Source organism: Myotis daubentonii, chromosome X (assembly GCF_963259705.1).
Source record: "Myotis daubentonii chromosome X, mMyoDau2.1, whole genome shotgun sequence".
Classification (NCBI taxonomy): domain Eukaryota; kingdom Metazoa; phylum Chordata; class Mammalia; order Chiroptera; family Vespertilionidae; genus Myotis; species Myotis daubentonii.
In genome coordinates, this window is record NC_081861.1 from 11,936,196 (window position 1) to 11,953,166 (window position 16,971).

A 16,971-nucleotide genomic window follows, 5' to 3' on the forward strand; every position below is an offset into this window, starting at 1 on the left:
AAGAATGAATGGAGCACATAAAGCACCACATCAATGCTCCTGGGTGATAGGAAAACTGGAGTTTTTATTGTTTTCTTTAGTGTTGAGTATGTTTGACAGTTTATGGTAACAGTTAAATGTGGATATTTAGCACCATATCATGAAATAGAGTAGTTAATTACACATATAAATGGGCAATGATAAGGAGGGTATTTAGGTCCTAAGATGGAGCCAATCATCAGAGTTTAGGGACATTCTGAGGGCTTCTTCTGTTCGTTCCAATATGGTTTGTCCCTGTGGCCTGGCTTCTTTTTAATAAGGAAAACCCTTTTAAAACCTTATCAGAGAAACACAGGGGAATGCTTTTCATATAGAAGGCATTAAATGCATGCAGGCTGAATTGTATTTGCACTGAAAAAGAACCGGCTTTCATGGTGAGAGCACAAGGGGCCAAGTCAGAAGGAGTCTTGTAGACAAGTATATGTGATGTGCAGACTACCTGAGGGGGAAGTGGAAACAAGCCTGTAGGAGTTGAGGGTGTGGTCGTGAGCAAGGCCTCCAGGGACCTCACAATGGCCTTGAGCCATTGATGGACACAGAAAGGCTCTGCCTCCACGACATGGACAGTTCTGTTCAGAGGCACAGGTTGAAAAGCTGCCCAGAAAATCGTGTCAATATTGAAAGAGAAAGCCTTGGACAGGAACACAGTGTGGGCCACAGCAAAGATGCAAAGCAGGTGAGGATGCACTCTGAGCTGCCATGAATAACTCACATCTTTCATATGCTGACTCTAACATCTGCACCACCCAATGAACACACTAGCTTTGATTAAGGGGTAGGGACACATGGCAGCTCAAGAGGGCACAGGGAGTCTTTGAGGAGATGATTCCTGTGTCCTGCTGGGCATAGGACGTGGTCTTTGGTGAGCTGGCAACTGACATTAATTTGGATTTGAAGACTCTGTGTTGCGATTGTTTGCTCCAGGGAATATTGCAACAAAAAGCATCTTGGCCCCCTTAGGGGAATGTCCTTACCTCCTTCCATAAACCATCAATTTCTAGCTCCAGAGTCAGGATCTGCAGGTGTTTGGAGTCCCAGGCCACAGATTCAGCAACCACAGTATCATCAGTATCATCACAGCTAGATACCAGATTTCTGGAATGTTCTCCCATTGACATCCAGGACACAAACCCCTTTGGAGTAGACACTGCCTTGTCCACGCCCTGCAATCCCTCTCTTGCGCCCAGTGTGAGACTTTGGCATCCTGCATACACAGCCTATAATACATGTGGGAGCACTTGTTTGAAATGACCTTGCTGCTCAGCAAAGACTTGTGATCAGCCCTGTCCTAGAACCACCAGATGTCATCAGACAGGCCTCTGTTGTGTTCTGGATCCATTCAGTGAGGCAGGAACCTTCCTCCTGCCCTCTGCAGTGTTGCTAGACTGTATACCAAGAGCCTTGCCCATTCCAGGACAACCTTGCCTTACCTTCCCTTTATCTCAGAAAAGGGTCACTGGACTTCTGCACCTGCACTCCGGCCCAACCCTGCCAAGTCAATCAGAAACCTGGTGGTGGGGCCTCTCTTCCTGTTGTCTTTCCCTCCACAGGTTCCAGTTCTTCCAGTCTACCTCCATTTCCAGTCCAAGTCCAGAGTGTCCCAATAGACCCTATAAAACTACCTTCCCTCTGGATGATGACAGCAGATTCCCTGTGGTTCTCTTGGTCCCTCCTAGGGGTTTCCCACTCTCTTCTGCACCCACTAGTCAGATAAATTTTTTATTTATTTTTCTTTAATTTATTCATTGCTCTTATTTATTCTTATTTCTACTATTTTGCTGTTTTCTTTTTTTATTGCTTAAAGTATTACAAAGGGTATTACATATGTGTCTTTTTTTGTTTTTTTTTGTTTTTCCCTGCCTTTGACTATCCCCTGGCCTCCCCCACCCCCCCAGCGTCCCATGTCCATTGGTGATGCATATATGCATGCATACAAGTCCTTCGGTTGATCTCTTATACCCCTCCCTCCTGCCACCCAACTTTCCCCGGCCTTCCCGCTGCATTTTGACAATCTGTTCCAGGCAGCTCTGCCCCTGTATCTATTACTGTTCAAAAGTTTATAATGGTCTCTATTATCCATGAATGAGTGAGATCATGTGGTATTTTTCCTTCATTGACTGGCTTATTTCACTTAGCATAATGCTCTCCAGTTCCATCCATGCCGTTGCAAATGGTAGGAGTTCCTTCTTTTGTACAGCAGCATAGTATTCCATCGTGTAGATGTACCACAGTTTTCTCATCCATTCATCTACTGATGGGCACTTAGGCTGTTTCCAGATCTTAGCTATGGTGGATTGTGCTGCTATGAACATAGGGGTGCACATATCCTTTCTGATTGGTGTTTCTGGTTTCCTGGGATATATTCCTAGAAGTGGGATCACAGGGTCAAATGGGAGTTCCATTTGTAGGTTTTTGAGGAAACTCCATACTGTCTTCCATAGTGGCTGCACCAGTCTGCATTCCCACCAGCAGTGCACAAGTGTTCCTTTTTCTCCACATCCTCTCCAGCACTTGTCGTTTGTTGATTTGTTGATGATAGCCAGTCTGACAGGTGTGAGATGGTACCTCATTGTTGTTTTGATTTGCTTCTCTCGGATGATTAGCGACTTTGAGCATGTTTTCATATGTCTCTTGGCTTTCTGAATGTCCTCTTTTGAAAGGTGTCTATTTAGGTCCTTTGCCCAGTTTTTGATTGGATTGTTTATCTTCCTTTTGTTAAGTTGTATGAGTTCCCTATAAATTTTGGAGATTAGGCCTTTATCAGATATGACATTGGCAAATATGTTTTCCCACACAGTGGGTTTTCTCATTGTTTTGTTGATGGTTTCTTTTGCTGTGCAGAAGCTTTTTATTTTGAAGTAGTCCCATTTGTTCATTTTCTCTTAGAATTTTTATGGTTTCCTGTCGTACATTTAAGTCCTTTATCCATTTTGAGTTTATTTTTGTGTGTGGTGTAAGTTGGTGGTCTAGTTTCATTTTCTTGCATGTGTCCGTCCAATTTTCCCAACACCATTTATTGAAGAGACTATCCTGGCTCCATTGTATGTTCTTGCCTCCTTTGTCAAATATTAATTGAGCATATTGGTTCGGGCCGATTTCTGGGCTCTCTATTCTATTCCATTGATCTATATGTCTGTTCTTGTGCCAGTACCAGGCAGTTTTGAGAACAGTGGCTTTGTAATACAGCTTGATATCTGGTATTGAGATCCCACCTACTTTGTTCTTTCTCAGGACTGCTGCAGCTATTCGGGGTCTTTTTTTATTCCAGATGAATTTTTGGAGAGTTCGTTCTAGATTTGTGAAGTATGCCATTGGTGTTTTGATGGGAAGTGCGTTGAATTTATAGATTGGGTAGTGTGGACATTTTAATGATGTTGATCCTACCAATCCATGAACACAGTATGTTCTTCCATCTGTTTATGTCTTCCTCTATCTCTTTTATCAACGTCCTGTAGTTTTCTGAGTAGAGTTCTTTTACCTCTTTAGTTCAGTTTATTCCTAGGTAGCTTAATTTTTTTGGTGCGATGGCAAATGGGATTGTTTTTGTAATCTCTCTTTCTGAAAGTTCCCTATTGGTGTATAGAAATGCCTCAGATTTCTTGGGGTTAATTTTGTATCCTGCTACATTGCCAAATTCATGTATTAAGTCTAGTAGTTTTTTGATGGAGTCTCTAGGGTTTTGTATGTATAATATCATGTCGTCTGCAAATAAGGACAGTTTTACTTCCTCTTTTCCTATTTGAATGCCCTTTGTTTCTTCTTCTTGTCTAATTGCAATGGCTAATATTTCCAGTACTATGTTGAACAGGAGTGGTGAGAGCGGGCATCCCTGTCTTGTTCCTGTTCTTAGGGGAAATGGTGTTAGTTTTTGTCCATTGAGTATGATGTTGGCTGTGGGCCTGTCATATATGGCTTTTATTATGTTGAGGTATGATCCTTCTCCTCCCACCTTGCTGGGAGTTTTTATCAAAAATGGGTGCTGGATTTTGTCAAATGCTTTTTCTGCATCAATTGATATGACGGTGTGGTTTTTTTTTTTTTTCTTTCAATTTGTTTATGTGATGTATCACGTTTAATGAGTTTCGGATATTGTACCATCCTTGCATCCCTGGGATGAATCCTGCTTGGTCATGGTGTATGATCTTTCTGATGTACTGCTGGTTCTGATTTGCTAAGATTTTGTTGAGGATTTTGGCATCTATGTTCATGAGGGATATTGGCCTGTAATTCTCTTTCATTGTGTTGTCTTTACCGGGTTTTGGTATTAGGGTGATGCTGGCTTCATAGAATGAGCTTGGAAGTGATCCTTCCTCCTGAATTTTTTGTAGTAGTTTGAGGAGGATAGGTTTTAGTTCTTCCTTGAATGTTTGGTAAAATTCCCCTGTGAATCCGTCTGGTCCTGGGCTTTTGTTTGCTGGAAGCTTTTTGATGACTGCTTCAATTTCTTCCATAGTTATTGGCCTATCAAGATTTTTAGATTCTTCCTGATTGAGTTTTGGAATGTTGTATTTTTCTAGGAATTTGTCCATTTCTTCCAGGTTGTCTAGTTTGTTGGAGTAGAGCTGTCCATAGTATTTTTTAACAATCATTTGTATTTCTGTGGGGTCTGTTGTTATTTCGTCCCTATCGTTTCTGATTTTGTTTATTTGGGTCCTCTCTCTTTGCTTCTTGGTGAGCATGGCTAGAGGTTTGTCAGTCTTGTTTATCCTTTTGAAGAACCAGCTCTTGGTTTCATTGATTTTCTGTATTATTTTTTTGGTATCTATGTCATTTATTTCTGCTCTAATCTTTATTATCTCCTTCCTTCTGCTCACTCTGGGTTTTTTGTGGTTTTTTTTGCTCTCTTTCTAATTCTTTGAGTTGTACAGTTAGATGATTTACTACCATTTTTTCTTGTTTTTTTGAGATAGGCCTGTAGAGCTATAAACTTCCCTCTCAAGACTGCTTTCATTGCGTCCCATAGGTTTTGGATTGTTGTGTTTTCATTGTCATTAGTTTCCAGGATGTTTTTAATTTCTTCTTGGATCTCATTGGTAACCCAATCAATATTTAATAACATGCTTTTCAGCTTCCAAGTGTTTGAGTATTTTGCCTTGTTTTTATTGTAGTTTATTTCTAATATTATGCCATCGTGGTCTGAAAAGATGCTTGGTATGATTTCAATCTTCTTGAATTTGGGGAGACTTTGTTTGTGACCCAATATGTGGTCTATGTTTGAATCTGTCCTATGAGCACTTGAGTAGAATGTATATTCCGTGGCTGTGGGGTGAAGTGTTCTGAAGATGTCATTTAAGTCCATCTGATCTAGTGAGTCATTTAGGATTGCTGTTTCTTTGCTGATTGTTTGTCTAGAGGATTTATCCAGTGCTGTCAGTGGTGTATTAAAGTCCCCTACTATGATTGTATTATTGTCGATCTCTCTTTTGATATCTTCCAGGAGTTTTTTTTTATGTATTTGGGTGCTCCTGCATTGGGTGCATATATATTTATCAGGGTTATATCTTCTTGTTGTATTGATCCCTTTAGTATTATGGAGTGGCCTCCCATATTTCTTGTTATGGCCTTCACTTTGAGGTCTATTTTGTCCGATATAAGTATTGCTACTCCAGCTTTCTTTTCCTTTCCATTTGTCTGAAAGATATTTTTCCATCCCTTGACTTTCAGTCTGTGTGAGTCCTTTCTAATGAGGTGGGTCTCTTGTACACAGCAAATGTATGGGTCATGATTTTTTATCCATTCAGCCACTCGATGTCTTTTGGTTGGAGCATTTAGCCCATTTACATTTAAAGTTATTATTGAAAGGTACTTGTTTGTAGCCATTTCTTTTTGTGTGTGGCTGTTTTTTTTCTGAGCTTTTTATTTCTTCTTTTTACACCAGTCCCTTTAGCATTTCTTGCATTGCTGGCTTGGTGGTGATAAACTCCCTTAGCCTTTTTTTGTCTGTGAAGCTTCTTATTTCCCCTTCAATTTTGAATGATAGCCTCGCTGGATAGAATATTCTGGGACTCAGTCTGTTGTTTTGCATCACTTTGTAAATATCCGTCCATTCTTTTCTGGCCTGATGTGTTTCTGTTGAGAAATCATTTGATAATCTAATGGGAGATCCCTTGTATGTAACTTTCCGTCTCTCTCTTGCAGCCTGTAAGATTCTGTCTTTGTCCTGTACATTTGCCATGGTAATTATGATGTGTCTTGGTGTGGGTCTTTTGGGGTTCACCTTGCTTGGGATTCTCTGGGCTTGTGTGACTTTTTTCTTCCCCACCTCAGGGAAGTTTTCTGATATTCTTTCTTTCAATAGGTTTTCTAATCCTTGTTCCTCTTTCTGTTGTTCTGGCACCCCTATTATTCGTATGTTGTTTCGTTTCATGTTGTCCCAAAGCTCCCTTAGACTCTCCTCCTCTCTTTTAATTTTTTTCTCCAATTGAAGTACAGTTTGGGTGTGTTTTGCTTCCCTGTCTTCTAATTCACTAATTTGGTCTTCCACTTCTCCTAGTCTACTGTTGATACTTTCAATGGTGTTTTTTATTGCAGCTATATCGCTCTTCATTTCTTCTTGGGTCTTACTTAAGTTGTTGATTTTTTCATCTGTTTCTTCTTGCTTCTTGCATAAGTTGTCGATTTTTTCCTCCATCTGGTGTATGCACTCTAGGACCCTTATTCTGAATTCTTTTTCGGTCATGTTGCATGCCTCTGTATCACTTAGCTGCTTTTCTGGCGAGTCCTCCTTTTCTTCCCTTTGGGGATTTCTTTGTCTACCCATGTTTGATCTCACTGACATATATAGATATTGAGTCGTTCAGTGGTTGCTCCCTAGGTGGCAGTGGCTCCTCAGGCTGTGGTTGCTCCTTGGGCGGTTGTGGTAGCAGCTGCTCCTCTGTTGGTAGTAGGTCCTCTAATGGGTGCTATTCACAGCTGTTGTGGCTCTTCTGGCTGGTGAACGGAGGATTCACACACAGCAGCTGTTCCGCAGACAGAGCATGTGGTGATCAGGAGGCCACTGTTGCTTGGATATGCTGAGCTGATTTATAGGCACAAAATACAACACAACAAGGCACAATGTACTAGGCACTGACCACAAATGAATTACGGTATTAATAACCCCAAATAAAGGTTGTCACCCGAGCTAAGAGAGTTGGGGGATAAGGAAGAAAGAAGAGAAAAAGATAGAGAGGAAAACAGAAGAGACAGAGAGAGAGAAAGAGAGAGAGAGAGAAGGGAATGAAGTAGAAGAGGGGAGGAGACTATTCATATGAGGAGAAAACTCCAATAGAACTGCCACTAATCCCAACAAATTCCAGCAACGGATCCCTGGAGTGAATACAAACTACAAACAACCAATAATATCAAGCGAGGCAAGGGAAAACAGAAGTACAAAAATAACCGGGCCGGGGGGGCAGGGGGGGAGATGGGAAACAGAAAAAGAAAAAGAAAAAGCAGAACAACCTCACAAACAATCCTTAAAGGGGAAAAAAAACAAACCAATATACTCAACAATCGAACAAACAGCAACAAAACAATAGAGAAAAAAGAGAAAAAAAATTTTGGATAGTGAAGAAAGATAACGGAGAGGTGTATAAGGATTTCGAGCAGGTGATTGGAAAAGGGATATATAAGTGGGGTGAAATTTAGACAGGGGGTAAGAAGAATAGGGAAAATCTAAAGCAGGAATAGGGTAAGAGAAACAGGACAGCAAAAGGGGAAAAATGGGGAAGAGGGTTTTAGCACAGCGGCACAATTGAGGTAGAGGAAAATGATGCTAAAGGAACGATGAAAATAGAATGGAGAACCCTAGTCCCAAAATAAAATAAAGAGAAAATAAAAAGATACTTTAAAAAATGGTAAAATGGTAGCAGTAATAATACTGGTTAAAAATAAAAATGTAGTAATTAAAAGGGTAAAATCAGGTGATGAAAAAAGAAAAAAAATGGTTTCATAGTTAAAAGGTGAAACAATAATTAAAAAAATAATAATTAAAAACGGGCTGTAATGAAGGTGCTCCAGATCTTCTGCTCCTCTTTTTGGCCTACCAGGTATTCAGGAGAATGTTGAATTTGCCTCTGATACACTGTTCCTCCATGTTGTAAGCCACAGTCCTGATTTTAAGGCAGGCTGTATTGGTTTCCCAGACAGCCCTTATCTGTATTTACAGAAGAGTCAGTTTGTGGCTCTGCCTCTGGGTGGCAGTGCCTCAGGATTGACCTCTGAGGGTATAAGACCTCTCTGACCAGGTGTTCTCTATTGTACCGGAAGCTGGTTTGGGAATGTCATCCGCCCAGAGCTGGTTCCCCAGTAGTCACTCCCAGCTCTGTTTCCCAGGCTCCACAAAAACAGCCTTCCCTTACAAGCTCTGCGACTGACCCCAAATGGGTAATCCCATGCACTGGGTTCAACAATCAAACGCACAGATTTAAGAGCCTGGGAAGTTGTGCGAACTCGCAAGGCTCCACCTTCCAGATCTGCGCAAAGTCTCTGAGCACGCTCTGGCTCATGGAACCGAGTAGCCAGCAAACTGGCGTACTCTGAGGCTGCCCGTTTGTGTCCAGTCCAACTGTGGGCTTACTTATAGCATTCCCTACTGCCAGCAGCCCTGGGGGAGCCCTTCCACATTCGTGGGTCACGCTGGCTCCAAAGGCCACAGTCTTTGTGGGGTGCAGAGTCCCCCCCCCCCCCGCGCACATTCCACTCTCCAACCTAAATTGCAAACCGCACCTTTGCGGGAAGTCTAATCTTTCTGTGGGGAGAAGCAGGGCTCCTCTGAGTTCACATAGTCGCGCTGCTTGAGAGCCGCTGTTGTTGGGTTAGTAGCTGGTCTCTGGATGCCGGTGACAGCCACTCAAGATGGCATGGTCTCCGCGGCTGAGCCAGGCCACCTGGAGAGGTTTCAGCCTCAGCCTCTAACCGTTCTCTTTTTCTAGGAGTTCTCTGTCTTTCCTGGCTGAAGACTGTCTCTCAGCTGAATCTCCTCTGCTTATTCGGGCTGTATGCTACCCATTTCAGCTGCTCGCCCTTATCTGCTCTGGGACAAGGCACCTACACGTCCTTCTAAACCTCTGCCTTTTTCTCCGCCCTCAGATTATTTTTTTAAACGTGCAAGATGAATGTGCTGCCTTGACTGCTTTTCTCCTAGACTCTTCCAGGGCATATTTTTTTAATTTATTGATTGATTAATTTATTACATTTGTGTCCTTATCCCCACATTACCCCCCTTCCCCCCATTCATGCCACCACCCCCTGTTGTCTGTGTCCATTGGTTAGGCCTATATGCTAGCATATACGTCCTTTAGTTGATCTCTCCCCCTTACCCCCTTACCCCTAGGGCATATTTTTGATGCAGAAAGGGGAAGTGGGGAGCTTGTTTGGATCCCGGCACCTCTATACTGTCTTGGAGTGGGGGGAGGGAGAGCAGCTAGGACTTGAAAGCCATTCATGTGGAAAAGTCAAATGATTAAGGCCCCTGAGAGAAGTGGAGAATGTAATAGAGTGAAGACAGGAGTGCCCGAGTTTGCTTGAAAGACCCCCCTGAGAGGGACAGGCTTCTCCCCTTTTCTCCACCTGCCTGGGCCTCCCGGAATCCAGTAAAGCCTTCCCCTTCCCTTACACAAAAGGCAAATCCTGATCAGAAGGACAAGAGTGTCAGGGAGGGTGGATGAGTCTCACTTCTTTGAGAAACTGAACCCAACCATGTCAACATAAAGTTCTAATAAGGAATTGTCTCACGTGGTTATGGAGGCTCAAGATGCCTTGGGTAAAACTCTCAAAAGGCTTACTTGTGCCCTTTCCGCAGTTGACAACAGCCATCTGAAGGTTTGAGCTGTCTCTTAATAATGTCAGACACACCCAATAAATAAACACTTATGACAATGGCCAATATCTGGTACAGTGACAACACCAAATTCTGTCAAGGATGTGGAATAGCAGGAACTTGCATTCATTACCTGTGTGAAAGTGAAAGAGTACAGCCACATTGGAAGCTGTTTGGGCAGTTTCTTATGATAGTAAGCATAATTTTAACATAAGATTCAGCAACTCCATAAGTATTTACGCTAGTTGATGATGCTGTATCTGTGTAGACTCATCTGTTGTTAAAAACGTACCACTCTGGTTTGGGACATTGATAATTGGGGCATTATACATGTGAGGGAGTAAGGACTTACTAGGACATCTGTATACCATTATATTTATTTTTCTCTGCCATCTAAAAGCTTTGTAAAAAATTGAGATTTAAAACAAACACAATATGAACCACAGTATCTGAACAACAAATCTGAACAGGCCCTAAGGGAGACTGCAATTTGTGATGAGCTGGCACTTGTGTTTGGGGTGGGAGTAGGGAGAGTAGGGAAGCTGGGAGGGGCTGTAGGCTGTATGACACGGATGACAGGGAAGGTATGAAGAAGGATTTTAAACGTATGCCCTATATCTTGGCACAAATGTGGGGCATTCAGACCACAAATGCCAGAAAGCTTGGGGGAATACCACTGCCTTGGGAAAGCTGGGACAGTTGAGGTATGTTATTCAGAGTCTATGCTAATAACCACCTGACAACCATCTTGGTGAGCTGATGCTGGCTTTTCAAAAATTATTATCTTAATAGTATATAAAGAACGGACTAATTAGAATAGCGAGAAGCAGAATAAGTCATGTATGTTAAGAGTAGATATTCTCTCATAAAATACATTGGATAGTATATCATATAGAAATATACATATAAATGCATATGTTCTAAGCATATATATATGCATATACACACATATTTAGGTACAGGACACATACATCTGTGGGTATATAAGCACATGTAACCTATATTTATGTTACATGTATTGAAGTAATGCACACAAGCTAGATAGCGATGTAGAGTGTATTACTGAGAATGAAGAATGAAAGTGAAAACACCTGCAGTGGACAAGGGAACTGTAGACAGACAACCACAATTCCACACCTCCCCAAATCCCTGCTGCTGCTCAGCATCTCTAGTAGTAGCTAACTTTTAGAACCCACAGTTCCCACAGGATCATCTGAGTTGGTGAAGAAACCCCGTAGTAAGGGGGGGCTTCTCTACCCCTCCCCCACGGCCTGGGCACAACAGCGCTCCCTCCTGCATCGGTCCTGGTACTGCAGCATCTCTGCAAGGGGTGTGAGGCCCTCCTGGGTGAGGGCTTTGGTGTCCACTGGCTTCAGAACAGAGGGCACGACAGCATCCATCTCCAGGTGCTCCTGTCAGCTCTAGGGACCCTGGGTGGGGCTCTGGGCTGAGCAAATGCCTCCACCTGCCTGGGCAATCCGGGGAGTTAGAGCCTAGGTCTGAGGGACACAGACTGAAGTCCACAGAGGGCGGGGGCCCTGGTGTGGTCAGATGGAGGAGGGAACAGAGACAGGACTTCCAGGCCCCTAGATCCGCTCTCTGCCCCTACTCTCAGCCCCGAGGACCCAGAGAGCCAGTCCGGAAGTTCCGCCCACTGACTTCCGCCCGGCAATTCTGAGAGAGGAGACCGCCATCTTTGAGAGGCCGGCTTCGGGTCCGTAGAGGGCCGGAGCCCAGTGCTGCAGAGTCCAGGTATGACCCTGACGGACCACGGAGGCCCCAGGACCAGGGAGGCCCTCCTGTCAGCACTGAGAGTCCTCGGTGGGGCGTCTTACGGGGAACTACTTCCTGCCCCCCCTCGCCCACCTCCTCAGAGAACGGGGGGAGGGGCGGCAGGACAGGCGCTGAGGGGGTGCAATCTCAGGTCGGCACCGGCGGGCCCAGGCTCTGCCTGGAATCAGGGTGAGGACCAGACGGAGGTAGCCGGGAGCTAGTTCAGCCCCTGCCGGGAGCCCTGGGGAGTGAGGCCCACAGGCCTCCCTGGGGTCTCGGGGGTGAGGGCCTCCGTGCGGGGATCCGGCCTCCCGGTTCACAGAGGGAGGGTCCCAGGACCTGCAGGCCTCACGGTGAGGCCGTGGGGGGGGGGGGCGGACAAGGTGACTCTGGGCCCAGAGCAGTCAGTCCCGGGGGACCCAAGGCGCGGGGAGACCACGAGCGGCGAGGCCTGACTTCCGGGTCCTCCGGGTCTGAGACCCTCGGGCGGCTCCGTGTCACCGCGGCATCTCAGGTCGGCAGAGGGGGTCCGGGACCTGCCCGGAGTCAGTGTGGGGACCCTGAGGGACACTGAGGGCGACTGGACCCCAGAAGAGTGTCCATCGGGCAGGCCTCCTGGGGGTGGGGGAGGGGTGAGCTCATGCATTGTGCTTTGTGATTTCTGCATTGGGTCTGAGAGACACGGGGGTTTGGTAGGAGGAGCAGGGCTTCAGGCAGCACAGGGGGGACCCCAGGTCCTCCTGCTGTCACGTTGAGGGCCCTGAGGGAGACTGGGGGCCTGGACCCCAGAACTGTGTCCATCGGGCATGCTTCCTTGGGGTGGGGGAGGGGTGAGCTCACGCATTGTGCTTTGTGATTTCTGCATTGGGTCTGAGAGACACGGGGTTTTGGTAGGAGGAGCAGGGCTTCAGGCAGCACAGGGGGGACCCCAGTTCCTGCTGCTGTCAAGTTGAGGACCCTGAGGGAGATTGGGGGCCCTGGACCCCAGAATCCTCAGTCCAGGAGGCCCAGTGGGCAGGCTAACCACAGGCATAGTTTCCTGACTTCCCCACCCAGGTCTGGTGTAAGGAGCAGCGCCACAGGTCAGCTGCGAGGGGCACGGAGTTGACCCTGGACCCCACAATGTAGGGGACCCCACAAAAGTCCTCCCCTGCTACAAGCCATGGGGTGCTCCAGGGGGAATGAGCATGTGCGGTGTCCCCTGACTTCAGCAGCAGGTCTGAACCAGGCTTGGAACTTGACAAAACGTGCAGGGCGTCAGGTCCACAGAGGGGAGGGCAGAGTTGCTGCCCAGAGCCAAGTGGCATCCATGGCTTTACATCCGGGTCAGTGAGCCTGTGGGCTTCAGTGAACGGAACAGGGCCTCAGGGAGGCAGAGGGAGGGCCCAGGGCCTTTCAGAGTCAAGGTGAGGACCAGGAGGGAGGACTGAGGGGACCCAGGAACCCCCAAGGTAGAGCTCCACAATAGCTCACTCTCTCTCTTTGCCATGGTAGGTGCCGCGAATGCTTTCCAGGTATAATGTTCAGTGACTTCTGCCCGGAGGTCTGAGAGCAGCGAGGACCAAGTCTGGAGGATTGCTACACGTCCACAGAGGGAAGGAGCCTAGTCCTGCAGAGAGTCCCGGTATGACCCTGAGGGAGGATTGCCCACCCCCACCACCACCACAGAATCCAGCTTTGCCCTTTCTGTCAGCACCCTGAGTCCCAGGGACTGAGCTGACTGGCTGAATGCTACTAGTATTTCCTGGACACCACCAGCTCCCACCTCCTTATATAACTTGGGAGTCAAGGACATGGTCAGAAAGGAGCAACTGGAGGTTTTCAGGGGGCAGGGCCCAAACTTTGCCTGGAAACAAGATGAGGAGGGAGGGAGGGCTAAATACCTTATTGAATCGTTTCAGCCCCCTGCTGGGTGCCCTGGGAATCCCATGGTTTGGTGGCCTGATGTAAACTGCCCCTTCTTTGATCCCTTGTACAAACTTTGGAGGTATTAATCACAAGGGGAATCTGCCGACTTCCACATTCTGATCTTGGAGAGACTGAGAAATGTATATAGGAGCAGCTGTTCAGTCGGCTAGAGTGGAGGTGCCAGGTTCTACAGGGTGTCAAGGTGAAGACCCTAAGGCAGGGGTCCTCAAACTACTGTCCACGGGCCACATGCGGCCTGCCGAAAACATTTATCCGGCCCGCCGGGTGTTTTTGCCGCCTCTGTGTGCATAGGAATTTGTTCATAGTTTTTTTTTTTAAAACTATAGTCCGGTCCTCCACGGTCTGAGGGACAGTGAACTGGCCCCCTGTTTAAAAAGTTTGAGGACCCCTACCCCAAGGACTGAGAACCCAGGACCCCAAAGCAGAGATGGATCCAGTGCCCGAACTTGGATATTTCCTGTCCTCTGCCTGGGCAGTGTGGGTGTCCTCTGGAGGCATAGGCCTTGGACTAAGGAGTGTGGTTTCAGGTGAGCAGATGGTGGCCTTGGCCTTCAGGATGCATTCTCTGGTTAGGAAAAGGGATAGATCTAGGCCCTGCCAGGAGTAATTTTGTGTACCTTAAATTCATTGAGGAAGTTTCCACCACAGACAGAGGGGGCTCAATAAAGTCTGCCCCTGTCATTCTTTTCATCCCTGAAATGCCACAGGTGATGCACTTTCAGTACTGAGGGAGATGAGTCCTTTTTGTGAGCATCAATATCAGGTCAGTAGAGGTAGCCACATCTGGTCAGCAGAGAAAGGAGTCCCAGGATCTGCCATATCTCTAGGAAAGGACCACCTGGGAAGGTGGAAGGCATGAAGGTCACTGACCTTAAAAGAGAAGGTACCACAAAGTGTCCAGCTTGCTATGTTCTCAGATCCAGGAGGACCCTGTCAGGGATGCCTGAGTGTGGCAACCTCCCACTGCTGCCACAGTGTTTGGGATGGGGGATCTTGGGGATGTGAGGACCTAAGTCTGAGAGAAATGTGAGGTCAGTGGAGGGAAGTGTTCATGATCTCTCAGGTGACAATGTGCTTACCCTTTGTGAAGCCTAAATGTGCACCGTCTTCTCAGAAAGGGAAGGATGACACAAAGTCCAGGTGGCCCCTGTTCTCAGACCTGAAAGAAGCATATTGGCCCTAAGTGATATGCTTCTTTCTATCATGGGCAGAAAAGTGGGGAGTCATCAAGGAGGTGAGGACTTGATGGGAGAGACCAAGTGTTCCAGGTGGGAGGCCTGGAAGAAGGGCAGGTCCTGGCAGGAGTAAAAGTGACTCGCCTTCAGAGGCACTGGGGAACCCTACCAGGACAGAGATCCCTGTCTCTGCTGCCAGCCTTTTGTGATGTTGGCAGGGGTAGGGGTGATTTGGGGCATGGATATGAAGCTGCCTCACTTTGCTCTATAGTCTCTTAGGGAGGTGATGACCTTGATCTGAGAGTACATCAGGTCATTTGAGGAAGTACACCTGTTCAACTGAGAGAAGAGTCCTACGTCCTGCCAAGAGTCAAGGTGAGAATCCTAAAGAAGGAGTGAGTGTAGCCCAATCCCCAGAACAAAGTGGGGGCCCCCAAAGAAATCTGGCCTGTCCCTATTGTCAGCTCTGAAAACCCTGCGCAGGGCTGTCAGGTTGAGCCCCTCCCCATTTTCAGATCCAAGGACCCAGGGAGGGCACATCCTTGGTCTGATGGTCTGGACTCAGGCTAGCTGAGGCAGGAACCCAGGCCTTGGCATGGGTCATGGTGAGGAATGAGGGGACCCTTCACACTAGGACATGTGGAACCCATAGATTATGGTCACACAGTGTTGTCCTTTGATGAGTACTGTAAGCCTGGACAGGTACTACAAAATGTGGGAACCACTCACTTACTTCTGTTAAGTTTTAAGCATGCGTGTTCTTGTTGTAAGGGTGCTCTCAGGCCAGTGGGGCATGGGGGTGGGGGAAGCAGGCCCTGAGTGGGCACAGAAGGATCCTTGCCCCCAGAAAGGAAGACATTTCACAGCACACGATCCCACTATCAGACCCAGAATCTCTGGCTGTGCCAGTTTTTTGTTTCCACCTTCAGGATATTAGGGGACAGGTTTCCCAGCAGGAGAGACCCCTGTGAGACCTAAGGGCATCCCTGTAGAGTAGCCCTAAAATTCTTCATTCACAGAGCTGCCAAGGGTGTGTTCCTCAGCTGAGGATACTCAAGTATCCAAAACCTGTTGCAGGTGCAGCTATTCAGGGATGAGGAGGGATTGGTTATGTCTGCCTCCTTATCTTTGTCCCTCTCTGCCTTGTTCCCACACAGCCTAGAGCAGGTGTCTGCTGCTGAGACACCAAGTCCTCCCCAGAGCCCTCCGGTTCCTGACGCCGTGCCCCTGCTATGGCGGCCGCTACATGGAGCCAATCTGAAGATGAGGGCATCAGCAGCCAAGATGAACAGGAGACAAACAGCACAGAGGACTCTGAAGATTCTGAGTCATCACTCCACGATGCCCTGTATTTGAAAATGACTGAACTGGTGTTTTTTCTACTCCCGAAGTATTGTGCAAAGCAGCCAACTACTAAAGCAGAAATGCTGAGTAAGGTCATCAAAGAGTACGAAGATCAGTTCCCTGAGATCTTAAGCCTAGCCTCTGACTTCATGCAGCTCCTCTTTGGCATTGATGTGGAGGAAGTGGACCCCAGTACCCACACCTATGTCCTGGTCACCACTTTGGGGCTCACATATGATGGGATGGTGTCCAGTGGACAATCCATGCCCAACACTGGCCTCCTGGTCATTGTCCTGAGATTCATCCTTGCAGAGGGCGACTGTGCCTCTGAGGAGGAAGTCTGGGAAGCCCTGAATGTCATGGGTGTGCATGATGGGAAGGAGCATTGGATCTATGGGGAGCCCAGGGAGCTCCTCACCAAAGTTTGGGTGCAGGAAGGGTACCTGGAATACCAGCAGGTGCCCAACAGCGATCCTGCTCGCTACCAGTTTCTGTGGGGCCCCAGGGCCCACGCTGAGACCACCGAGTTGAAAGTCCGTGAGGCTTTTCTCAGGGATTATAGAAAGGATCCCAGTTATGTCCCATACCTGTCTGAAGAAGCTATAAGTGATGAGGAAGAGGGGGCCTGAACCAAGTTTCACTCAGGAACCTTTCAGGTCCATGTCTGGCAGCTTCTCCTGCTAGACATGATGTGAGGCCAATTCTTTACTCTGTGTTTGAAGAGAGGGTAGTCCACAGTCTAGGTAGTAAGGCCCAGGGCTATTTGCGGGGAATAAGGGCTGTAGCATCTTTGGGTTCCTGTGATGATTTAAAAATGTATCCTTGTTTTCTGTAGAATTTTTCAAATGTTTCTTTTCATAGGTTTTCTATACTTCAGTTTGTGAATGACATTGACCAGACATGTATTTG

The 16,971-nt window shown here is 46.8% G+C and overlaps 1 protein-coding gene across 1 annotated transcript; it reads left to right on the forward strand.

Moving 5' to 3' along the window:
* Positions 1–598: 598 nt before the first annotated feature.
* Positions 599–16,691, forward strand: LOC132224782 (melanoma-associated antigen 4-like). The gene is given in 3 exon segments (XM_059679883.1): positions 599–715; positions 15,796–15,943; positions 15,946–16,691. Coding segments are annotated over 3 exon segments (1,011 nt in total).
* Positions 16,692–16,971: the final 280 nt, after the last annotated feature.